This window comes from Lonchura striata, chromosome 31, assembly GCF_050655825.1.
Source record: "Lonchura striata isolate lonStrDom1 chromosome 31, ASM5065582v1, whole genome shotgun sequence".
Taxonomy (NCBI): Eukaryota; Metazoa; Chordata; class Aves; order Passeriformes; family Estrildidae; genus Lonchura; species Lonchura striata.
Genome location: NC_140733.1, coordinates 5,123,850 through 5,140,981, shown reverse-complemented (window position 1 = coordinate 5,140,981; position 17,132 = coordinate 5,123,850). Strand labels below are relative to the sequence as shown.

At 48.6% G+C, this 17,132-nt stretch overlaps 1 protein-coding gene across 1 annotated transcript in view; it reads left to right on the top strand.

Annotated features, from left to right (window-relative positions):
• SMC1A (structural maintenance of chromosomes 1A) overlaps window positions 1–17,132 on the top strand; it is a 42,134-nt gene that overhangs the window by 13,915 nt on the left and 11,087 nt on the right. The window contains exons 11-19 of the mRNA XM_085563969.1: window positions 2,954–3,133; window positions 5,365–5,511; window positions 7,614–7,751; window positions 9,816–9,932; window positions 10,731–10,837; window positions 13,330–13,471; window positions 14,373–14,518; window positions 15,476–15,629; window positions 16,953–17,063. Of these exons, the coding sequence (XP_085420095.1) occupies window positions 2,954–3,133; window positions 5,365–5,511; window positions 7,614–7,751; window positions 9,816–9,932; window positions 10,731–10,837; window positions 13,330–13,471; window positions 14,373–14,518; window positions 15,476–15,629; window positions 16,953–17,063 (1,242 nt within the window). The remainder of the gene's footprint in view (window positions 1–2,953; window positions 3,134–5,364; window positions 5,512–7,613; window positions 7,752–9,815; window positions 9,933–10,730; window positions 10,838–13,329; window positions 13,472–14,372; window positions 14,519–15,475; window positions 15,630–16,952; window positions 17,064–17,132) is intronic.

Genomic DNA, 17,132 nt, shown 5'->3' with positions numbered 1-17,132 from the left:
GGTCAATGAAAATCCTAAAATGGGGTTTGGGGGCAGTGAAAACCCTAAAATGGGGTTTGGGGTCAGTGAAAATCCTAAAATGGGGTTTGGGGTCATTGTAAATCCTAAAATGGGATCTTGGGGTCAATGAAAATACTAAAAGGGATTTGGGGTTCAGATGGAACCCATGGGCCAGAAGCTGCAGGGCTGGGGTTTAACTCCTTTTTTGGGGTTTTTCACCCCCAGTTTTTGTGATTCTAACCCAAATTTGAGTTCCTGACCCCATTTTTGGGGTTTTTTCACCCAGATTTTTGGGATTTAGGTGAAACCCACGGACAAGAAGCTGCAGGGATGTGATTTAACCCAATTTTTGGGGTTTTTCCCCCCGGATTTTCGGGATTCAGGTGAAACCCACAGACAAGAAGCCACAGGGCTGGGATTTAACCCAATTTTTGGGGTTTTTCCCCCCGGATTTTCGGGATTCAGGTGAAACCCACGGACAAGAAGCTGCAGTTATGTGATTTAACCCAATTTTTGGGGTTTTTCACCCCCGATTTTGGGATTTAAGTGAGACCAAATCCCGAGAAGCTGCTGGGCTGGGATTTAACCCAATTTTTTGGGATTTTTAACCTGATTTTTGGGATTCTGACCCCAATTTGAGTTCGTGACCCTATTTTTGGGGTTTTTAACCCACAGTTTTTGGGATTTAGATAGAACCCACTGATGAAAAGTTGTAGGAATTTGACTTAACCCAATTTTTGGGGTTTTTCACCCCGGATTTTCGGGGTTCAGGTGAAACCCACGGTCGAGAAGCTGCAGGAATGTGATTTAACCCAATTTTTGGGGTTTTTCCCCCTGGATTTTTGGGATTCAGGTGAAACCCACGGACGAGGAGCCGCAGGGCTGGGATTTAACCCAATTTTTGGGGTTTTTCCCCCCCGATTTTGGGATTTAAGTGAGACCAAATCCCAAGAAGCCGCAGGGCTGGGATTTAACCCAATTTTTGGGGTTTTTCCCCCCCGATTTTGGGATTTAAGTGAGACCAAATCCCGAGAAGCCGCAGGGATGTGATTTAACCCAATTTTTGGGGTTTTTCACCCCGGATTTTCGGGGTTCAGGTGAAACCCATGGACAAGAAGCCGCAGGGATGGGATTTAACCCAATTTTTGGGGTTTTTCACCCCGGATTTTCGGGATTCAGGTGAAACCCACAGACAAGAAGGTGCAGGGATGTGATTTAACCCAATTTTTGGGGTTTTTCCCCCCGGATTTTCGGGGTTCAGGTGAAACCCACGGACAAGAAGCTGCAGGGATGTGATTTAACCCAATTTTTGGGGTTTTTCACCCCGGATTTTCAGGGTTCAGGTGAAACCCACGGTCGAGAAGCTGCAGGAATGTGATTTAACCCAATTTTTGGGGTTTTTCCCCCGGATTTTCGGGATTCAGGTGAAACCCATGGACGAGGAGCCACAGGGATGTGATTTAACCCAATTTTTGGGGTTTTTCACCCCCGATTTTGGGATTTAAGTGAGACCAAATCCCGAGAAGCTGCTGGGCTGGGATTTAACCCAATTTTTTGGGATTTTTAACCCTATTTTTGGGATTCTGACCCCAATTTGAGTTCGTGACCCTATTTTTGGGGTTTTTAACCCACAGTTTTTGGGATTTAGATAGAACCCACTGATGAAAAGTTGTAGGAATTTGACTTAACCCAATTTTTGGGGTTTTCCCCCCAGATTTTCGGGATTCAGGTGAAACCCACGAACGAGAAGCCGCAGGGCTGTGATTTAACCCAATTTTTGGCGTTTTCCCCCCCAGATTTTTGGATCTAGGTAAAACCCACGGACGAGACGTTGCAGGGATGTGGTTTAACCCAATTTTTGGGGTTTTTTCCCCCTGGATTTTCGGGATTCAGGTAAAACCCATGGACAAGAAGCTGCATGGATGTGATTTAACCCAATTTTTGGGGTTTTTCCCCCCGGATTTTCGGGATTCAGGTGAAACCCACGGACAAGAAGCCGCAGGGCTGGGATTTAACCCAATTTTTGGGGTTTTTCCCCCCGGATTTTCGGGGTTCAGGTGAAACCCACGGACGAGGAGCCGCAGGGATGGGATTTAACCCAATTTTTGGGGTTTTTCCCCCCGGATTTTCGGGATTCAGGTAAAACCCACGGACAAGAAGCTGCAGGGATGTGATTTAACCCAATTTTTGGGGTTTTTCACCCTCGATTTTGGGATTTAAGTGAGACCAAATCCCGAGAAGCTGCTGGGCTGGGATTTAACCCAATTTTTGGGGTTTTCCCCCCCGGATTTTCAGGATTCAGTTGAAACCCACGGACAAGAAGCCGCAGGCATGTGATTTAACCCAATTTTTGGGGTTTTCACCCCGGATTTTTGGGATCTAGGTAAAACCCACGAACAAGAAGTTGCAGGAATGTGATTTAACCCAATTTTTGGGGTTTTTCCCCCGGATTTTCGGGGTTCAGGTGAAACCCACAGACAAGAAGCTGCAGGGATGTGATTTAACCCAATTTTTGGGGTTTTTCCCCCTGGATTTTCGGGGTTCAGGTGAAACCCACGGACGAGAAGCCGCAGGGCTGGGATTTAACCCAATTTTTGGGATTTTTCCCCCCGGATTTTGGGATTCAGGTGAAACCCACGAACGAGAAGCTGCAGGAATGTGATTTAACCCAATTTTTGGGGTTTTTCACCCCGGATTTTCGGGGTTCAGGTGAAACCCATGGACGAGGAGCCGCAGGGCTGGGATTTAACCCAATTTTTGGGGTTTTTCCCCCCCGATTTTGGGATTTAAGTGAGACCAAATCCCAAGAAGCCGCAGGGCTGGGATTTAACCCAATTTTTGGGGTTTTTCCCCCCCGATTTTGGGATTTAAGTGAGACCAAATCCCGAGAAGCCGCAGGGCTGTGATTTAACCCAATTTTTGGGATTTTTCCCCCCGGATTTTCGGGGTTCAGGTGAAACCCACGGACGAGAAGCTGCGGGAGCTGCGGGGGGCCAAGCTGGTGATCGACGTGATCCGCTACGAGCCGCCGCACATCAAGAAGGCGCTGCAGTTCGCCTGCGGCAACGCCCTGGTCTGCGACAACGTGGAGGACGCCCGCAGGATCGCCTTCGGCGGCCACCAGAGGCACAAGGTGACCCAAAAACGGCCGAAATCGCCCCAAAAATACTCTGCACATTGACAAAAAATACTCTAAGGGTCACCCTAACAATACCCTGAAAATAGCCCTGAAACACATTAGAACTCACCACAGAAATACCCTAAATGCTGCCTGAAATCATCCCAAAAATACCCTAAAAACAGGCTAAAATCACCCCAAAACCAGCCTGAAATCACCCCAAAAATACCCTAAAAACAGGCTAAAATCACCCCAAAACCAGCCTGAAATCACCCCCAAAATACCCAAAAATAGCCCAAAAATACATTAAAACTCACCCGAGAAATACCCTAAAAACAGCTTGAAATTATCCCAAAAATACCCTAAAAACAGCCTGAAATCACCCCAAAAATACCCTAAAAACAGGCTAAAATCACCCCAAAACCGGCCTGAAATCACCCCCAAAAATACCCTAAAACCAGCCTGAACTCATCCCAAAAATACCCTAAAAACGGCCTAAAATCACTCCAAAAATACCCTAAAAACAGCCTAAAATCACCCGAAAAATACCCTAAAAATCACCCCAAAAATACCCTAAAAACAGCCTAAAAATCACCCCAAAACCGGCCTGAAATCACCCCAAAATACCCTGAAAATAGCCCAAAAATACCTTAAAACTCACCCGAGAAATACCGTAAAAACAGCTGGAAATCATCCCAAAAATACCCTAAAAACAGCCTAAAAATACCCTAAAACCGGCCTGAAATCACCCCAAAATACCCTGAAAATAGCCCAAAAATACCTTAAAACTCACCCGAGAAATACCGTAAAAACAGCTGGAAATCATCCCAAAAATACCCTAAAAACAGCCTAAAAATACCCTAAAACCGGCCTGAAATCACCCCAAAATACCCTGAAAATAGCCCAAAAATACCTTACAACTCACCCGAGAAATACCGTAAAAACAGCTGGAAATCATCCCAAAAATACCCTAAAACCGGCCTGAAATCACCCCAAAATACCCTGAAAATAGCCCAAAAATACCTTACAACTCACCTGAGAAATACCATAAAAACAGCCTGAAATCACCCCAGAAATACCCTAAAAACAGCCTAAAATCGACCCAAAAATACCCTGAAAACAGCTCAAAAATGCCCTAAAAATCACCAAAAAATACCCTAAAAGTGACCTGGAATCACCTCACAACCGGCCCCAGGGATGTCCCCAGTGTCCCCTGGATGTCCCCAGTGTCCCCTGGATGTCCCCAGGGATGTCCCCAATGTCTCCTGGATGTCCCCAGGGATGTCCCCAGTGTCCCCAGGGATGCCCCCAGTTTTCCCCAGATGGTGGCCCTCGATGGGACGCTGTTCCAGCAGTTATGGATGTCTGTGTTGATGTCCCCAGTGATGTCCCCAATGTCCCCAGTGCTGTCCCCAGAAGGTGGCCGTGGACAGGACACTGTTCCAGCACTCAGAGATGTCCCTGATGATGTCCCCAGTGTCCCCAATGATGTCCCCAATGTCCCCAGTGATGTCCCCAATGTCCCCAGTGCTCTCCCCAGAGAGTGGCCGTGGACGGGACACTGTTCCAGCACTCAGAGATGTCCTTGATGATGTCCCCAATGTGCCCAGTGATGTCCCCAGTGTCCCCAGTGATGTCCCCAATGTCCCCAGTGCTGTCCCCAGAAGGTGGCCCTGGACAGGACACTGTTCCAGCACTCAGAGATGTCCCTGATGATGTCCCCAATGATGTCCCCAATGTCCCCAGTGATGTCCCTGATGTTTCCAATGATGTTCCCAATGCTGTCCCCAGACGGTGGCCCTCGATGGGACGCTGTTCCAGCAGTTATGGATGTCTGTGTTGATGTCCCCAATGCTGTCCCCAGACAGTGGCCCTGGACAGGACACTGTTCCAGCACTCAGAGATGTCCCCAATGCTGTCCCCAATGTCCCCAGTGATGTCCCCAATGTCTCCAATGATGTCCCCAATGCTGTCCCCAGACGGTGGCCCTCTGTTCCAGCAGTTATGGATGTCTGTGTTGATGTCCCCAATGCTGTCCCCGATGTCCCCAATGATGTCCCCAATGCTGTCCCCAATGTCCCCAATGCTGTCCCCAGACAGTGGCCCTCTGTTCCAGCAGTTATGGATGTCTGTGTTGATGTCCCCAATGATGTCCCCAATGTCTCCAATGATGTCCCCAATGCTGTCCCCAATGTCTCCAATGATGTCCCCAATGCTGTCCCCAATGTCCCCAATGCTGTCCCCAGACGGTGGCCCTCGATGGGACGCTGTTCCAGAAGTCGGGCGTGATCTCGGGCGGCGCCAGCGACCTCAAGGCCAAAGCGCGGCGCTGGGACGAGAAAGCCGTGGACAAGCTCAAGGAGAAGAAGGAGCGGCTGACCGAGGAGCTCAAGGTGGGACCCCAAAACTGACCCCAAAAAACATCCTAAAACTGATCCTAAACCCAAAACTGACCCCAAAACTGATCCTAAAACTCAAATTTGAGCTTAAAACCCAAACCTGAGCCAAAAACACCAACCTGACCCCAAACAAACTCAAGGAGAAGAAGGAGCGGCTGAGTGAGGAGCTCAAGGTGGGACCGCAAAACTGACCCCAAAAAACTGATCCTAAACCTGATCCTAAACCCAAAACTGATCCTAAAACCCAAACCTGAGCCCAAAAACCCAAACCTGAGCCCAAAAACCCCAAATGAGCTCAAGGAGAAGAAGGAGCGGCTGACCGAGGAGCTCAAGGTGGGACCCCAAAACTGACCCCAAAAAACTGATCCTAAAACTGATCCTAAACCCAAAACTGATCCAAAAACCCAAACCTGAGCCCAAAAACCCAAACCTGAGCCCAAAAACCCAAACCTGAGCCCAAAAACCCAAACCTGAGTCCAAAAACCCCAAACGAGCTCAAGGAGAAGAAGGAGCAGCTGAGCGAGGAGCTCAAGGTGGGACCCCAAAACTGACCCCAAAAAACATCCTAAAACTGATCCTAAACCCAAAACTGACCCCAAAACTGATCCTAAAACTCAAATTTGAGCTTAAAACCCAAACCTGAGCCAAAAACACCAACCTGACCCCAAACAAACTCAAGGAGAAGAAGGAGCGGCTGAGTGAGGAGCTCAAGGTGGGACCCCAAAACTGACCCCAAAACTGATCCTAAAACCCCAAACCTGACCCTAAAACTCAAACCTGAGCCCAAACAAACTCTGGGAGAAGAAGGAGTGGCTGACTGAGATGCTCAAGGTGTGACCCCAAAACTGATCCCAAAAAACTGATCCTAAAACTGATCCTAAAACCCCAAAACTGACCCTAAAACTGGTCCTAAAACCCAAACCTGACCCTAAAACTCAAACCTGAGCCCAAAAACCCAAACCTGAGTCCAAACAAACTCAAGGAGAAGGAGCAGCTGAGCGAGGAGCTCAAGGTGGGACTCCAAAACTGATCCTAAAACCCAAACCTGACCCTAAAACTGATCCTAAAACCCAAACCTGACCCTAAAACTGATCCTAAAAGTCAAATCTGAGCCCAAAAACCCAAACCTGAGCCCAAACAAACTCAAGGAGAAGAAGGAGCGGCTGAGTGAGGAGCTCAAGGTGGGACCTCAAAACTGACCCCAAAAAACTGACCCTAAACCTGACCCTAAACCCCAATTTTTCCCATTTTCCCATTTCCAGGAGCAGATGAAGGCCAAGAGCAAAGAGGCCGAGCTGCGCCCCCTCCCCTTCCCTAAATTCCATTTTCCCCCCATTTTTTCCATTTTTCCTCATTTTCCTCCATAATTCCCATATTCCCCATTTTTTCCCCATTTTTCCCCATTTTTTCCTCATTTTTCCCCATTTTTTGCCCATTTCCCCCATATTTTTCACCTATAATTCCCTTTTTCCCCCATTTTTTCTCCATTTCCCCCCATTTTTCCCCATTTTTCCCCATTTTTTACCCTTTTTTCCCCATAATTCCCTTTTCTCCCCATTTTCCCCCAATTCCCCCCGTTTTCCCCCATTTTTTCCCATTTTTTCCCCATTTTCCCCCCATTTCCCCCCATTTTCCCCCATTTTCCCCTCATTTCCCCCATGTTTTTCCCCCCATAATTCCCATTTTTCCCCATTTCCCCCCATGTTTTTCCCCCATAATTCCCATTTCCCCCATTTTTTCTCCATTTTTCCCCATTTTTCCCCATTTTCCCCCATGTTTCCCCCCCATAATTCCAATTTCTCTCCCACATAATTCCCATTTTCCCCATTTTTTCCCCATTTTTTCCCCATTTTTTCCCCATTTTTCCCCATTTTCCCCCATGTTTTCCCCCCATAATTCCAATTTCTCTCCCACATAATTCCCATTTTCCCCATTTTTTCCCCATTTTTTCCCCATTTCCCCCATGTTTTCCCCCCATAATTCCCATTTTTCCCCATTTTTTCCCCATTTTTTCCCCATTTCCCCCATGTTTTCCCCCCATAATTCCCATTTTTTCCCATTTTACCCAAACTCCCGTGTTTTTTCCCCATTTCCAGGAGCAGATGAAGGCCAAGCGCAAGGAGGCCGAGCTGCGCCAGGTGCAGTCCCAGGCCCACGGGCTCCAAATGCGCCTCAAATATTCCCAAAGTGACCTGGAGCAGACCAAGACCCGGCACCTGGCCCTCAACCTGCAGGTGGGACCAAATCTGGGGTGAAAAACATGAATTTTGGGAAACAAAAAAAAAAGAGAAAAAAAATCTGATTTTTTGGGGGAAAAATGGGATTTTTCGGGAAAAAAATCTGATTTTTTGGAGGAAAAATGTGAATTTTTGGAAGAAAAAAATGTGAATTTTGAGGAAAAATTAGGAATTCTGGGGGAAAAATGGAATTTTTGGGGAAAAATCGGGAATTTTGGGGAAAAAATGTTGATTTTTTGGGAAAAAATGGGAATTTTTGGGAAAATACTCTCATCAAATATTCCCCAAGTGACCTGGAGCAGAGCAACACCCGGCACCTGGCCCTCAACCTGCAGGTGGGACCAAATCTGGGGTGAAAAACATGAATTTTGGGGAAAAAAAAAAAAAGAGAAAAAAAATCTGATTTTTGGGGGGAAAAATGGGATTTTTCGGGAAAAAAATCTGATTTTTTTGGAGGAAAAATGTGAATTTTGGGAAGAAAAAAAAGTGAATTTTGAGGAAAAATTAGGAATTCTGGGGGGAAAAATGGAATTTTTGGGGAAAATGGGAATTTTGGGGGAAAAATCGGGAATTTTGGGGAAAAATTGTTGATTTTTTGGGAAAAAAATGGGAATTTTGGGGAAAATACCCCCATCATATATTCCCAAAGTGACCTGGAGCAGACCAAGACCCGGCACCTGGCCCTCAACCTGCAGGTGGGACCAAATCTGGGGTGAAAAACATGAATTTTGGGGAAAAAAAAAAAAAAAAGAGAAAAAAAATCTGATTTTTTGGGGGAAAAATGGGATTTTTCGGGAAAAAAATCTGATTTTTTGGAGGAAAAATGTGAATTTTGGGAAGAAAAAAAGTGAATTTTGAGGAAAAATTAGGAATTCTGGGGGAAAAATGGAATTTTTGGGGAAAATGGGAATTTTGGGGGAAAAATCGGGAATTTTGGGGAAAAATTGTTGATTTTTTGGGGAAAAATGGGAATTTTGGGGAAAATACCCCCATCATATATTCCCAAAGTGACCTGGAGCAGACCAAGACCCGGCACCTGGCCCTCAACCTGCAGGTGGGACCAAATCTGGGGTGAAAAACATGAATTTTGGGAAACAAAAAAAAAAAGAGAAAAAAAATCTGATTTTTTGGGGGAAAAATGGGATTTTTCGGGAAAAAAATCTGATTTTTTGGAGGAAAAATGTGAATTTTTGGAAGAAAAAAATGTGAATTTTGAGGAAAAATTAGGAATTCTGGGGGGAAAAATGGAATTTTTGGGGAAAATGGGAATTTTGGGGGAAAAATCGGGAATTTTGGGGAAAAAATGTTGATTTTTTGGGAAAAAATGGGAATTTTTGGGAAAATACTCCCATCAAATATTCCCCAAGTGACCTGGAGCAGAGCAACACCCAGCACCGGGCCCTCAACCTGCAGGTGGGACCAAATCTGGGGTGAAAAACATGAATTTTGGGAAAAAAATAAATTTTGAGAAAAAGAAATCTGATTTTTTGGGGAAAAAAAGGGATTTTGGGGGGGGGAAATGGGATTTTTGGGAGTTAAAATGTGATCTTTTTGGATAAAAACGTGAATTTTACAAGGAAAATTGAATTTTTTTGGGAAAAAAATGTGAATTTCGGGAATAACTAGATTTTTTCCCCCAATTTTCCCCATTTTTTTCCCTTTTTTCCCAATTTTTAACATTTTTCCCTTTTTTTCCCATTTTTCCCCCCAAATTTTCCAGGAGAAGTCCAAGCTGGAGTTGCCAATTTTGATCCCATTTTCCCCATTTTTTCCAGCATTTTTTCCCCAATTTTCCCCATTTTTTTTCTATCTTTTTCCTGTTTTTTTCCCAATTTTTAACATTTTTACCATTTTTTTCCTTTTTTTCCCCAAATTTTTCCAGGACAAGCCCAAGCTGCAGTCGTCCATTTTGATCCCATTTTCCCCATTTTCTCCCCATTTTCCCCATTTTTTTTCCATTTTTTTCCCTTTTTTTTCCTATTTTTTCCCGGTTTATCCCCTTTTGTCCGAATTTTTAACATTTTTTCCCATTTTTTCCCTTTTTTTCCCCAAATTTTCCAGGAGAAGTCCAAGCTGGAGAGCGAACTGGCCAATTTTGGGCCGCGCATCAACGACATCAAACGGATCATCCAAGGCCGGGAGCGGGAGATGAAGGATTTGAAGGAGAAAATGAACCAGGTTTGGGGCAAATTCCAGAGGTTTTGGGAAAATTCCCAAAAATTTTGGGGAAAATACAAAAAAATTTGGGAAAAAACCCTAAAATTTGGGAAAATTCACAAAAACTTGGGAAAACATCACAAAAATTTGCGGGAAATTAAAAAAAAAATCGAGGAAAATTTAAAAAAATTTGGGGGGAAAATCCCCCAAAAATTTGGGAAAGAACCTCAAAAATTTGGGGAAAAATTGCAAAAATTTGGGGGAAATTAAAAAAAACATAGAGGAAAATTTTTAAAAAATTGGGAAAAATTTGGGGAAAATCCCCCAAAAATTTGGGAATTATCCTCCAAATTTGGGGGAAATACAAAAAAATGTGAGGAATTTTTCCCAAAAATTTTGGGGGAAATTTTGGGGTTTTTTTGGGGGGATTTTTGGGGATATTTTAGGGATTTCTGGGGAATTTTGGGTTTTTTGGGGGGGGATTTTGGGGATATTTAAGGATGGATTTGGGGGTTTTTTGGGGAATTTTTTGGGGGGATTTTGGGATTTTTTGGGTTTTTTTTGGGAGGGATTGGAGGGTTTTTTGTGGGTGGATTTTTGGGAGCAATTTGTGTTTTTTGGGGGGATTTGGGTTTTTTTGGGGGGGATTTTGGGTCCCCCAGATTTTGGGATTTTGGGGGGAATTTGGGGCTTTTAGGGGGGATTTTTTGGGGGGGGATTTTGGGGCTTTTTAAGGGGGATTTTGGTGGTTTTTTGGGGGGGATTTGGGTTTTTTTGGGCGGATTTTTTTGGGGTCCCCCAGATTTTGGGGTTCCCCAGGTGGAGGACGAGGTTTTCGAGGAGTTCTGCCGGGAAATCGGCGTCCGGAACATTCGGGAGTTCGAGGAGGAGAAGGTGAAGAGGCAGAACGAGATCGCCAAGAAAAGGTCAGGACACCCCAAAAACGACCCCAGGGGGGTCCCCAAAACCCCAAAAATTGCCCGAGGGGTCCCCAAAATCCACTAAAACCCCAAAAATGGCCCAGGGGGTCCTCCAAACCCTCAGGACACCCAAAAAAACCTCACAGAGATCCCAAAAAACCTCTGAGGAAGCTAAATCACCTGAAGGAACCCCGAAAAACCTTTCAGGGACTCAAAAAAACCCCTCAGAGACCCCAAAAACAGCTGAAGGACCCAAAAAAACCCCTCAGAGACCCCAAAACCACGTCAAGAACCTCAAAAACTTCTGAGGAACCCCAAAAACTTCTCAAGAACCTCAAAAACCTCTGAGGAACCCCAAAAACTTCTCAAGAACCTCAAAAACCTCTGAGGAACCCCAAAACCACCTGAAGGACCCTAAAAAACCTCTGAGGAACCTCAAAACCCATCTCAGAAACCCCAAAAAACACCTGAACCACCCTAAAAAACCTCTGAGGAACCCCAAAAACCCCTCAGGGACACCAAAACTCGAAACCCATCTCAGAAACCCCAAAAAAACCTGAAGAACCCCAAAAAACATCTCAAGAACCTCAAAGAACTTCTCAGAAACGCCAAAAAAACTTCTGAGGAACCCCAAAAAACATCTCAGGGTCCCCAAAAACTTCCCTAGAACCCCAAAAAATATCTCAGAGATCCCAAAAAATCACTCAGAGACCCCAAAAACACCTCAAGAACCTCAAAAACCTCTGAGGAACCCCAAAAACACCTGAAGGACCCTAAAAAACCTCTAAGGAACCTCAAAACCCATCTCAGAAACCCCAAAAAACACCTGAACCACCCCAAAAAACCTCTGAGGAACCCCAAAAACCCCTCAGGGACCCCAAAACTCAAAACCCATCTCAGAAACCCCAAAAAAACCTGAAGAACCCTTAAAACATCTCAAGAACCTCAAAGAACTTCCCAGAAACCCCAAAAAAACTTATGAGGAACCCCAAAAAAGTCTCAGAGTACCCAAAAACTTCTCTAGAACCCCAAAAAATATCTCAGAGATCCCAAAAAACCCCTCAGAGACCCCAAAAACACCTCAAAAACCTCTGAGGAACCCCAGAAACACCTGAAAGACTTTAAAAAACCTCTGAGGAACCTCAAAACCCATCTCAGAAACCCCAAAAAACACCTGAACCACCCCAAAAAACCTCTGAGGAACCCCAAAAACCCCTCAGGGACCCCAAAACTTGAAACCCATCTCAGAAACCCCAAAAAACACCTGAAGAACCCCAAAAAACATCTCAAGAACCTCAAAGAACTTCTCAGAAACGCCCCAAAAAACCTTTGAGGAACCCCAAAAAACGTCTCAGGGTCCCCAAAAGCTTCCCTAGAACCCCAAAAAATATCTCAGAGATCCCAAAAAACCACTCAGAGACCCCCAAAACACCTCAAGAACCTCAAAAACCTTTGAGGAACCCCAGAAACACCTGAAGGACTTTTAAAAACCTCTGAGGAACTTCAAAACCCATCTCAGAAACCCCAAAAAACACCTGAACCACCCCAAAAAACCTCTGAGGAACCCCAAAAACCCCTCAGGGACCCCAAAACTCGAAACCCATCTCAGAAACCCCAAAAAACACCTGAAGAACCCCAAAAAACATCTCAAGAACCTCAAAGAACTTCTCAGAAACCCCAAAAAATCCTCTGAGGAGCCCCAAAAAACATCTCAGGGTCCCCAAAAACTTCTCTAGAACCCCAAAAAATATCTCAGAGATCCCAAAAAATCACTCAGAGACCCCAAAAACACCTCAAAAACCTCTGAGGAACCCCAAAACCACCTGAAGGACCCTAAAAAACCTCTGAGGAACCTCAAAACCCATCTCAGAAACCCCAAAAAACACCTGAACCACCCCAAAAAACCTCTGAGGAACCCCAAAAACCCCTCAGGGACCCCAAAACTCGAAACCCATCTCAGAAACCCCAAAAAACACCTGAAGAACCCCAAAAAACATCTCAAGAACCTCAAAGAACTTCCCAGAAACCCCAAAAAAACTTATGAGGAACCCCAAAAAACGTCTCAGGGTCCCCAAAAGCTTCCCTAGAACCCCAAAAAATATCTCAGAGATCCCAAAAAACCACTCAGAGACCCCCAAAACACCTCAAGAACCTCAAAAACCTTTGAGGAACCCCAGAAACACCTGAAGGACTTTTAAAAACCTCTGAGGAACTTCAAAACCCATCTCAGAAACCCCAAAAAACACCTGAACCACCCCAAAAAACCTCTGAGGAACCCCAAAAACCCCTCAGGGACACCAAAACTCGAAACCCATTTCAGAAACCCCAAAAAAACCTGAGGAACCCCAAAAAACATCTCAAGGTCCCCAAAAACTTCTCTAGAACCCCAAAAAATATCTCAGAGATACCAAAAAACCTCTGAAGAGCCCCAAAAACACCTGAAGGACCCCAAAAAACTTCTGAGGAACCCCAAAAAAACGTCCTGGCGGTCCCACCAGGCTGGAGTTCGAGAACCAGAAGACGCGCTTGGGGATCCAGCTGGACTTCGAGCGCAACCAGCTGCGGGAAGACCAGGAGAAGGTGCTGATGTGGGAGCAGGGCGTGCGCAAGGACGAGGCCGAGATCGAGAAGCTCAAGAAGGTTTGGGGATTTTTGGGGTTTTTTGGGTTCTTCTGGGTTTTTTTGGGGGTTTTTTAGGATTTTTGGGGGGGTTTTGAGGTGTTTTGGGGTCTTGGGACCTCCATAGTGGAGAAGAGCTGAGGTGGGACCATGGAGACCAGGATGAGGCCAAGATGGAGAAGGTCAAGAAGGTTTGGGGATTTTTGGGGTTTTTTTGGGTTCTTCTGGGGTTTTTTAGGACTTTTTGGGGGGGTTTGAGGTATTTTGGGGTCTAGTGGAGAAGAGCTGAGGTGGGACCGTGGAGCCCAGGACAAGGCCAAGATGGAGAAGATATAAAAGGTTTGGAGGGTTTTTTTTGTTCTTCTGGGGTTTTTTGGGACTTTTTGGGGTTTTTGAGGTGTTTTGGGGTCTCGGGAGGTCCCTGGTGGAGAAGAGCTGAGGTGGGACCGTGGAGACCAGGACGAGGCCGAGATGGAGAAGATATAAAAGATTTGGAGGTTTTTTTGGTTCTTCTGGGGTTTTTTGGGACTTTTGGGGGATTTTTTTGGGGTTTTTTTAAATTTTTTGGGGTTTGAGGTGAATCAGAATGGATTTTTGGGTAATTTTTGGTTAATTTTGGGTTAATTTTGGCTGAATTTTGGGTGAATTTTGGGTGATTTTGGGCCATTCCAGGAGGAGCAGTGGCCCATGATGATCTGTGATGACTTTGCTTTAATTTTGGGTCAATTTTGGCCGATTTTGGGCCGTTCCAGGAGGAGCAGTGGCCCATGAAGATCAGTGATGACTTTGCTTTAATTTTGGGTGAATTTTGGGTGATTTTGGGTGATTTTGGGCCGTTCCAGGAGGAGCAGTGACCCATGAAGAGGGGCGATGATTTGGGGTGAATTTTGGGTGAATTTTATCCGATTTTGGGCCGTTCCAGGAGGAGCAGCGGCACATGAAGATCATCGACGAGACCATGGCGCAGCTGCAGGACCTCAAGAACCAACACCTGGCCAAGAAGTCGGAGGTGAACGACAAAAACCACGAGATGGACGAGATCCGCAAGAAGCTGGGCGGGGCCAACAAGTGAGGGCGGGGCAGGGGGCGGGGCCACGGAGGGGCGGGGCCAACGGGAGAGGGGCCAATGAGGGAGGGCAGGGTTAGAAGGGGCGGGGCCAATGGGAGAGTGGCCAATGAGTGAGGGCGGTGCCAGAAGGGGCGGGGCTAAAAGGGGCGGGGCCAACGGGAGAGGGGCCAATGAGCGAGGGCGGGGCCAGAAGGGGCGTGGTTAACAAGTGAGGGCGGGGCCAAAGGGGGCGGGGCCAACGGGAGACTGGCCAATGAGTGAGGGCGGGGCCAGAAGGGGCCTGGTCACCAAGTGAGGGTGAGGGCAAAGGGGGCGGGGCCTCGGAGGGAGGGTGGGGTAAAAGGGGTGTGGCCAAAAGGGCTGGGCCAATGAGTGAGGGCGGGGTTAAAATGGGTGTGGCCAAAGGGGCGGGGCCAAATGGCCATGTCCTGTGTCCCTGTCCCCACCCCGTGTCCCTGTCCTGTGTCCCTGTCCCGTGTCCCTGTCCCCACCCCGTGTCCCTGTCCCATGTCCCTGTCCCCACACGTGTCCCTGTGCCTGTGTCCCTGTCCCCACCCCGTGTCCCGTGTCCGTTTCCCCACATCGTGTCCCTCTTCCATGTCCCTGTCCCCACACGTGTCCCTGTTCCATGTCCCTGTTCCCACCCTGTGTCCCATGTCTGTGTCTCCACACCGTGTCCCTGTCCCGTGTCCCTGTCCCCACCCCGTGTCCCTGTCCCATGTCCCTGTCCCCACCCCATGTCCTGTGTTCGTTTCCCCACATCGTGTCCCTCTTCCATGTCCCTATCCCCACACGTGTCCCTGTCCCGTGTCCTTGTCCCCACCCTGTGTCCCGTGTCTGTGTCCCCACACGTGTCTCTGTCCCCACACCGTGTCCTGTGTCCCTGTCCCATGTCCGTGTCCCTGTCCCGTGTCCCTGTCCCGTGTCCGTGTCCCCACACGTGTCCGTGTCCCCAGGGAGATGACCCACCTGCAGAAGGAGGTGACGGCCATCGAGACCAAGCTGGAGCAGAAGCGCAGCGACCGCCACAACCTGCTGCAGGCCTGCAAGATGCAGGACATCCGGCTGCCGCTGGCGCGCGGCTCCATGGACGACATCAGCCAGGAGGAGGTGGGGACACCCCTGGGTCACCCCTGTCACCCTGTGTCACCTCTGTCACCCTGTGTCACCTCTGTGTCACCCCTGTCCTCCTGTGTCACCCCCTGTCCTGCCACTGGCGCGCGGCTCCATGACGACATCAGCCAGGAGGAGGTGGGGACACCCCTGGGTCACCTCTGTGTCACCCCTGTCACCCTGTGTCACCTCTGTCACCCTGGGTCATCTCCTGTCCTCCTCTGTCCTCCTCTGTCCCCCCCGGCTGCCGCTGGCGCGCGGCTCCATGGGCGACATCAGCCAGGAGGAGGTGGGGACAGGAGCAGGGGACACCCCTGTCACCTCTGTGCCACCCCTGGGTCACCCTGTGTTACCCCTGTGTCACCCTGTGTCACCCTGTGTCACCCCCTGTTCCTCTGTGTCCTCCTGTGTCACCCCTGGGTCACCTCCTGTCCTGCGGCTGGCACACGACTCCATGGACAACATCAGCCAGGAGGAGGTGGGGACGGGGGCTGGGGACACCCCTGGGTCACCTTGTGTCACCCCTGTGTCACCCTGTGTCCTCCTGGGTCACCTCCTGTCACCCTGTGTCACCCCATGTCCTGCCGCTGGCGCACGGCTCCATGGACAACATCAGCCAGGAGGAGGTGGGGACAGGTGGTGGCACTGGGGAGGATGCAGGTGGCAGCTCCGGCCATGTCCCCCGAGTGTCCCCAATGTCCCCAGTGTCCCCTGAGTGTCCCCATTGTCCCCAATGTCCCCTGAGTGTTGCCGATGTCCCCTGAGTGTCCCTGATGTCCCCAATGTCTCCTCAGGGCGGTGGCACCGCCGAGGACACGGGTGGCAGCTCCCAGCGCAGCCCCAGCCGTGTCCCCTGAGTGTCCCCATGTCCCCTGAGTGTCCCCATGTCCCCTGAGTGTCCCCGATGTCCCCTGAGTGTCCCCAATGTCCCCGGTGTCCCCTGAGTGTCCCCATGTCCCCTCAGGGCGGTGGCACCGCCGAGGACACGGGTGGCAGCTCCCAGCGCAGCTCCAGCCGTGTCCCCTGAGTGTCCCCATGTCCCCTGAGTGTCCCCATTTTCCCAGTGTCCCCTGAGTGTCTCCAGTGTCCCCGATGTCCCCATGTCCCCTGAGTGTCCCCATGTCCCCTGAGTGTCCCCAATGTCCTCTCAGGGCGGTGGCACCTCTGAGGACGCGTGTGGCAGCTCCCAGCGCAGCTCCAGCCGTGTCCCCTGAGTGTCCCCATTTTCCCAGTGTCCCCTGAGTGTCCCCATGTCCCCTGAGTGTCCCCAATGTCCCCAATGTCCCCGATGTCCCCTGAGTGTCCCCAATGTCCCCTCAGGGCGGTGGCACCGCCGAGGACGCGGGTGGCAGCTCCCAGCGCAGCTCCAGCCTCTACGCCCGCGAGGCTCTGATCGAGATCGACTACAGCGACCTGCCCGAGGAGCTGAAGGTGGGCACGGCTGGGATACCCGAAAACACACCTGGGCACAGCTGGGCACACCTGGGCATGGCCTGGGCA